This window comes from Gavialis gangeticus, unplaced genomic scaffold (genome assembly GCF_001723915.1).
Source record: "Gavialis gangeticus isolate Ggan-Ray unplaced genomic scaffold, GavGan_comp1, whole genome shotgun sequence".
NCBI lineage: Eukaryota > Metazoa > Chordata > Crocodylia > Gavialidae > Gavialis > Gavialis gangeticus.
Window position 1 is genome coordinate 25,062,071 of NW_017728994.1, and position 8,509 is coordinate 25,070,579.

Genomic DNA, 8,509 nt, shown 5'->3' on the forward strand with positions numbered 1-8,509 from the left:
TCCCCTCCCCCCCCCCCCCCCCCCCCCCCATGGAGCTGTCAACCTGCATTCTTCACACTCAAAATAACTCCTTATTTCAAAGGAAAAACTCAACCTTGAAGTCTACAGGGTTAAACCAAAATTGGATTTAAGGATAACCTGGGGACCCCAACTCCTTGAACACTGCTTAAAATTATATGTATTCTTAACTGTGGGCACAGGAGTAGTCACTTTTGAAGCAAATTGCATGAGTGATCTGTGTAAAATTGTTTGTATAAGTATTTGCAGAACTGAGGCTTTAACTCAGTCATCCTACATGTAGAACAAAGGTGGTCAACCTGTGACATGAGTGCCACAGGTAGCATGGGCAGCCTCTGTGTGGCACGTGGCAGATTGGGGAGGGTATGGGCAGGAAGCAAAGTAAGAGATCAGGCAGTGAACAAGGAGCAGATCAGGAATCAGAGTGGCACTTGGGGAAGATACATTCGTAACATGCCTGCTATAAAGGTTGTTCCCCCTGTTGAAGGATCTGCTGCATACATCAGAGTCCTAAACTGGATGAGGAAGGATCATTAGGGTTTAGCTTGTAGGTGTAGCAGCAGCTGAATCTATGATCTAGACTTAACCTCTGAAAAAGGTTAGAAAGGAAAAGGAGGTTAGAAGAGAAACCAAATCAAGTCAATGTAGGCACACCACCTCTCTGCACAGGAAACTTCTGGAATTGAAAGATCCTTTACAAACAGAAAGGGCATAACTTTAATAATGCAAGTTCTTACTCTTTTCTCCCTTTTGCAGGGTTGAAAGTAAATCGCCTGGACATGTACGGAGAAAAATACAAGCCTTTTAAAGGTGTCAAGTACATCACTAAAGCAGGCAAATTCCAAGTGAGGACATGAGAAGGTGCCCAACTCCCAACAGGAAATAAGAACATTTTTCTTTTTTAAGTTGAAAATTATGACTGCTTAGTGACTTAAGTTGCTGTTAGGTGCTGGTTGATTAATAAGACACACTGACTAGTTTGTGCACAGCAGCTATTCAAATTGAAGTATCATTTGTTTTTTCTTAAATATGGCTTTAAAATCGGATGACTTTTTCTAACAGTTTCACTTTGTTTTTTTTAATCAGTCCTTGGATTCAAGAATTGTTTTAGGATGAAGTGGTCCACAGTCTGCCATGAAAAATACACTGCCAAATAAGATACCAAAGCCAGAAGGCTAAGCACAGGCCCTGCAGGCACACTGGAAACTCCTGTGGCCGCACACCTCATTGCTGCAGCACTGGGAGAACGCTACACCATCCTCACTGCCTGCCGCAAGTTCACATTCCACAGCACATCACGTGTTAGCTTCAGAAACAAAACGCAGCAGTGAGAATGGGTAGTGGTTCCAGCCAAGCATGAGTCAAATTCATCACTCCCCAGAGAGATTTTTCTGATAAAGAAAAAACTGTTTCTCATGTTTACAAGGTACCGCCTTTCTTACAGAGTCTTTGCCTTAATCAGCTTTCATTTGTGCCATCAGCAAGTGAGCTGATCAAATAACTTTCTGCATCAAATCCTGGGAATGATGGTTGCTTCATTGATTCACCTTGTTTCCATTTCTCATCTTACTTTGTATTTTTTTATAAATCCAGTTGCAGAGAGGAAGGTCTATTTTTATGTCAAGCCTTAGCTTTGATTTACACGTGCCACTTCTTTGAAGTGAATGTTGCCAGACTTGTGTGCCACGTGTATGTTGGATTGTAGCTTTTAGATAGCAACATAGAAGATGTCAAATGTAATTTAAAGGTTGTGTGCTTTATTGTAACAAAAGAATTAAAGGGAACTCTACTGCAAATGCATCCTCTTGTCAAGTCATCTTGATTTGTTCTCAACACTCTGCAAACAATACTAAGATGCATATGTTACACTGCCACAAAGTAAGAGCTAGCCATAGCTCTACTTACCAAGTGGACATCTTGAAAAAAAGTGTCAGCATTTGAGAAGATACAGAAATGAGATTCCTGCTACTCCATTTCAGTTAGCTTTTTGTTTTGATGATTCTAGAGGTTTGGTTTGGGGATGTTTTTTCAGTTGCCTGCCTTCAACTTCTTGAGCCCCTAACCAATCTGAATGTTTGGTCCTGAAGCACTCCTTAGGCAAGGAGTTCAGTTTCTCTAGTCTGCTCTGCCAGTAACTCGGCTTGCTGCCTTGAAGTGCCTTATTTTGCAAATGGGTAAAGTAGATTGTAGCCTCATTTGAGAGGGATAAACTAACCCAAACCAAAACTCTGCAGTCCAGACTTTCAAACCTAGAAGTGAAACTAAGCTCTCAAAAAATCCAGGAATTCTGGGTCTCTGAAAATCTGGCTTGCTTGATGTAGGAGCTCATTTTTCAACTGCTATTCTTCCTCTAGGCACAATAAATCTTGATGAAATAGTATACCTAGCACTGCACTGTGGCTTTTTGTGACTTTGGGCCACATTTTAGAGGTAACAGCTTTTTCTCTTAATATACCATTCTGAAAAAGACAAAGCAGTAACCAGAATGAAACATCCTTACACCAGCATGAAAAATTAGCATGTGTTCTCTTTTTGGCTGCAGTTTCTCTGTTGTCATCTTGAATGGGTCTGTGGGGTAACTTTTAACACATTAAATTGGAACCACTAAATAGATTCTGAAGTTCATTCCTTGGCACTTCAGGCAAGTATTACAGGTAAGACTTTCCTCTTGAAGGCCAATGGAAATGTGGGGTAAGCCCAGAATAGAGAGGAAGAGGTGGGAAGACTCTTTAGAAATTTAATTAATACTTTAATCCTGAAGGAAATGCATGCTTAGAGTTGTGCTTTTGAAGCTACAAGTTGTAAACTAAATTTTAGGTATTGTATCAAAATAACATACTAATCTGTTATAGAGAGCTTAGATATACTTGTGCAAATGGCCACAACTGCAGCATAGATTGTCTTAATATCCTTCTATTAGGATTGTGTTATTAAAGTTAAAGGTATATTTGACTTAAGCTTAAAACAAGGGATGCCCAAAGCTCTATGCCTTCTATTGATACTTCACAACAGATGGGGAAATGCATATTCATTTAAAACTAGTAACTTCTCTCTGGTGGATCTAAAACCTGGTTTCTGTGATCTGTAAGTTTATCGGGGTGCTCACCAGGATCTAGGGGAACATCTGTTCACCAGAGCACCCCAAGGGATGACAAGGTTGAACAGTCACAAACTCCACCATGACCATTTCAGGTTAGATGTAAGAAAGAACTTCTTTACTGTCTGAGCCCCCAAGGCACCTGCTTTGAACATCCAAGTGTCTCTTGAAGGTGTTTATCTTGCTGGGATCCTATGATCCATGCTGACTTCCTGCCCCTGGGGCAGGGGGCTGGACTCTGATCTTCTGAGGTCTCTTCCAGCCCTAATGTCTATGACATCTGCAGGCCATGCTTGGCATTGTATTGTTACCGAAATAATCTGTAACAGACCCTATTTTTGTTATCTGTAACAAATCCCCATAACAAGCCAGACTTGCATCCCTAAACTACAGCATCAGATTTCCAACACTGAATAGATTACTGGACTCTTGTAATAGAACCTTGGGGACAGATTGATGCGAGACTCTTGTACATCATGGTCAGGGCAGCTATTCTTGCTTCTTACCACCAGAGGTCAGTGTCAACAAGACTGGTAGCTTAGAAATGTTAAAATTGTCAGGGCGCTGTATCTAATGTTCCCTGAAATACCTGGTGAAGTGACAGCATTGTGTGTGACAAAAGGTTGAGACCTATGGCTGGCTTTGTTGGCGTTTCTACAACTATTTTGCATACAGATCTTAACATAAACAGTAATGGTGCCTTCTAAACAAAACCTGGTCTGAAAGAGCCTAAATACAAAGTTCTACATCCTAAACAACTTTTGCCTCCTTAAAAACTAGCTACTGCCAGTGCTCAACTTTTTATTTAAAAAAATGTATACATATATTGTTTTTAAATGTGCACATCCTTAGGTTTTTACAACCATAAGCCACACAAATATCTAGCTTTTCTAGTTAAACTATTAAATAAGAAACACTAGGATACTGTGTATAGAAGTTTCTGCAGTAGCAATATTCACACTCTTATGGGTGCAGTAACACCTATCCTAGCAAGGTCCAGCCAAGTGGCAGTTAAGTTTCTTGCCTCCTATAAATACAATATAGCAGGGGTAAGCAATGTTTTTTGGCCAGAGTGCCGGTAAGCCAGAAAAACAAAGTGGGGGGGGGTAGTACATGGCAGGGCGCACTACATATTAGTATATTTAATAATCATAAATGTTGCCTTTGTTCTGTATTCCTTTTTTGTTGAGCATGTTGCAATGAGAGAGAGAAAAAAGAGACAAAGAAGAGAGAGAGGGAGAGAAAAAGGAGAGCAGCAAGAGCCAGGCACACGCACATGCACACTAGAACCATGTGCACAAACACAGGGAACCAGAACAGACACATGCACACAAACATCTGCAACCAGACACGTATGCGCACAGAGGCAGACAAACGCACAGAACCAGATGCTGGCTTCGAGCAGGTGGGAGTCAGGCAGGCTCAGCTGCTGCCAGCCACAAAGCCCAGGCTGCTCCCAGCAGGCAGCTGCAAGCTCTGCTGCAAGTCGACCGGGCTCCGTGGTTGGCAGCAGCTACCCAGAGCCTGGGCCAGTTGGAGCCAGGAGGCTGCAAACATCTGCTCCAGGCTCTGACATCAGCTCCATACCAGCAAGTACACACGTGCTTTGGAACGGATGGTGAGGATAAGGCCTGAGGCAGCACAGCCCTCCTGCTATCCGCTCTGAGGTCCACATGCAGTTGCTGCCAGCATGGAGCTGATGCGGAGGCTGTAAAGCCCAGTGCAGCTGTTTGCAGCCTGCTTGCTGCCTGCAGCAGCTGCCCGGAGCCCAGGCTGGCTACAAACAGCTGCACCAGGCTCCAGAACCTAGTCATCAGTTCTGTGCCAGCAGCGGGAGAGAGGCTGGGGTTGCACTGCTTCAGGGCTCTCCCCCGAACCATTCACTGCGAGGTGCATGTGCACCTGCTGGTATGGAGCTCATACTGGAGCCTAGAGCAGATGTTTGCAGCCTCCTGGCTGCAACCAGCCCAGGCTTTGGGTAGCTGCTGCCAACCATGGAGCCCAGTCTGCTTGCAGCAGGGCTTGCAGCTACCCAGCCACCTGCTGGCAGCAGCCTGGGCTTCATAGCTGGCAGCAGCTGCCTAAAGCCCAGGCTGGCGGTGGTGTGCTGAGCAAAATGGCCTCACACATTGTGCTTGGCACATGTACTGAGGGTTGCTGACCTCCGTAATATAGAATACAACAAGGCTACAGCACTTACTGTGGCAGGCCTGGTAGCTTACACCTGGATCCATTTTTTTAAAGTGATTGTAATAAGTGAAGACAGTAACCAGGTGCTGAGGGTTGCTGACCTCTGTAATATAGAATACAAGGCTACAGCACTTACCATGGCAGACATGGTAGGTTACACCTGGATCCATTTTTTAAAGTGATTGTAATAAGTGAAGACACTAACCAGTTGCCTCTTCCCAAGAGGGTGAATTCCAATTAAGATCCTTTCCATAGACCATCAACGTCAACTAGAGAAAAAAAGGGCAAGTCTATACATGCAATTAATGCAACTGAATAAACTCTGCTGCGATTTGAGCTGCAGCAAAATAATTCCAACTTCACTGTCTACATATGTGTTTAAGCCCAGATTCCACCATTACCAGTACCCGCGTCTGACGGGACTATCCAGCAGTGCTGTAAATTAATCTACACCAGCCCAATTGCTGTGCACATGTAGATGGTGACACTTGACTGCACAGTAAATTAGTCTACTGCACAGTAAAGTGTACGTGGAGCTATGCCCACAGGCAGCTAGCCTTCAGTGAAGGCACGTGCTCTTTCACTGAACCATCTTGGCAATAACTTCATCTCTCTGTGCTCCTCCTTTCAGCTATTCTGATCAAAATATGCTGAACTTGGGCTCTAAGGACCATGAACTGCTTGCAGTGGGTGCTTGCCTGTGATGCATCCATTTTGCATATGCATTACTTTCTCAGCAGCCCTCATTCTGGTTAATCTGGTTGCTGATCTTTTTCTTCCATCCTTTGTACCTTACTGCTGCCCAAGCAAAACACAAACCTTGAGCTTAGTGAAATTAGAAACCACCATTGTTTTTAGCAGTTTAAAATGTAATTGGAGGATGGCCAAAGTAGATTAAAATTAGCCCTTTATGCTGGTAACCCTACTTCTGTCTAGAACTTCTTGAGTAGGAAATCTTGAAACAGGCCTTTTCCTTGCACAACCTTTGATTTTTTTTTTTGAGTGAAGCCCTTTTGCTAGTCTCTATCCATCCATGCTTAGTGCATTTGTCTCTTGTTTTGATAGCTGATGGTGAATCATGGGAATGCTGACAAATTAGTAGTGTGCACCTAAAGACATTACACTGAGCCAACCAGCAAAACTTTTATGTTCTTATGCAGCTCTGAATATTTCAGCTTTTTAAGAGTAGATGACAGCATTTTACCCATCACACTCACTTTCTGAGCTCCAACAGCTACTTCAGAAGCTTTTCCTAATTGCTGTTACCTACTCCAGCAGAAGATTGGAATCTGATCCAGAAGTATCTCTCACTTTCTGCCAGAGGAGCAGGCTGAAGAGAGTTGGTGTCCTTTTTTCCAAGTCTGCCTTGCAGCTTGTTCACCTTTGCTTTCCAACTGGTCGCCTCCACTTATTAGGTAATGTGTGACAGTATGGAGCTATACCAGCTTTGTCAGCCTCTGTGAAGATCACCCAAGACATTAGCAACCTACTTAGTGGCAAAGGATCTCCAGTTTGACTTGTGTTGGGCTTAGTGGTCTCTTCCACAACACTGACCATAACTGTACTGACTATACAAGAGTGTGTGTGGGCTTATAACCTGCTTGCTCCTAAGAGGAAAGCAGGACCATGAGCACTACCAACTTATTTCCTGGTAAGAACTTGCCCAAGGATAATGAACAGTTTTAGCCACCGGATCACCTAGGGTATAAACAGGCAGATGACAACTGCATCCCTCTCAAATGCCAGGCTGTAGCAAAGATGTTGCAACTTTAACCCTGTTTCATTCAGGATTAGAGTTAGTGATTTATCACTTATTATTAACAGGATCATGCAGATGTAATGGGTATATTGTTCTTGAGCAGCAATTCCCCATTCTCTTTAAGTTGTTAGGTCACCTTCACTCATAGCCTTGATCTCTTCTCCAAGTCTGTGCTGTGACACTGCTATCACCCTTTCTGCTGCAGAGTAGCCTTCAGCAGTTTAGAACTAAGACCGTCTGTCTGCTACTTGAGCAAATCTTCGCTGCATTTCTCCTCTAGCCTAACACAGAAGTAACAAGCCACCATCATGGCCTAATTCCACCAGTGCTGTAGGAGTTCTTTTGTCAGTTTGGATGGCCAGGTTAGACCATGAAGAATCACAGAAATTAAGGGCTGGAAGGAACCTCGAAAGATCATAAAGCCCAACCTCCCTGCTCTGGGCAGGACTACTGCTGAGATCAAATGCTCCCAGAAAGGTGTTTGCCCAGTCTTCTCTGGAAGACTTCCAAGGTTGGAGACTGCACCACCTCCTTGGGAAGTCTATTCCAGATTTTGGTCACCCTTACTGTAGAGAAGTTCTTCCTTGCATCCAACCTGAAATGATCCTGTAACAGTTTATGACCATTGCTTGTTGTCCTCCCCTGGAGCACCCTAGTGAACAGCTTCTCCCAGCTCCTGATATTCACCTCTTACATACTTACAGACAGCCACGAAGTCCCCCCTTACTCTTCTCTTCCCCAGGCTGAACAGTTCCAGATCCCTTAGTCTTTCATCATAAGGTTTGTCCTCCAGGCCCTTAATCATTCTTGTGGCCCTTTCAAGATTCTCCACCTTTTTTTGTGAAGTTTGGCACCCAAAACGAAACAGTACTCCAGCTGGGATCTCACCAGCAGCGAGTAGAGACGAAGTATCACTTCCTTAGCCCTGCTCACGATGAACACACTAATACATCCCAGTATGCTGTCAGCTCTGTTGACTACAGCATTGCACTGGCAGCTCATGTTCATCCTGTGATTGACCATGACCCCAAGTTCCCTTTCAGCCATCATGCTGACCAAGATATATATCCTAACCTTTATTCATGTTGCTGGTTACTTCTCCCCAGATGAAGCACTCTGCATTTATCTTTATTAAACTGCATCCGGTTCCACTCCACCTATCTTTCCAGCTTGTCCAGGTCACCTTGGATCTGTATCCTGTCCCCTAGCGTGACTGCTTTTCCCTGTAACTTACTATTGTCCACAAGCTTAGGCAGTGTGCTTTCCACATCCTCATCTAAATCACTGATAAAGATGTTGAACAGTGTGGGCCCAACACCACTGTCCACCTCCCACCAAGATGATACCGACCTGTCTGGATTCAACCCTTAGCCAGTTTCCAACCCACCTGACCATGAACTCTGCCAACCCACTATCCCCCAATCTGCCTCATTTCCCAGTAGCTC

The 8,509-nt window shown here is 44.0% G+C and overlaps 1 protein-coding gene across 3 annotated transcripts in view; it reads left to right on the forward strand.

Annotated features, from left to right (window-relative positions):
- Positions 1 to 1,818, forward strand: part of AP3M1 (adaptor related protein complex 3 mu 1 subunit) — a 55,885-nt gene extending 54,067 nt beyond the window's left edge. For all 3 annotated transcript variants that reach the window (XM_019502382.1, XM_019502381.1, XM_019502380.1), the window contains exon 9: positions 775 to 1,818. In XM_019502382.1, the coding sequence (XP_019357927.1) occupies positions 775 to 875 (101 nt within the window). In that variant the 3' untranslated portion in view covers positions 876 to 1,818. The remainder of the gene's footprint in view (positions 1 to 774) is intronic.
- The last annotated feature ends 6,691 nt before the right edge of the window (positions 1,819 to 8,509 follow it).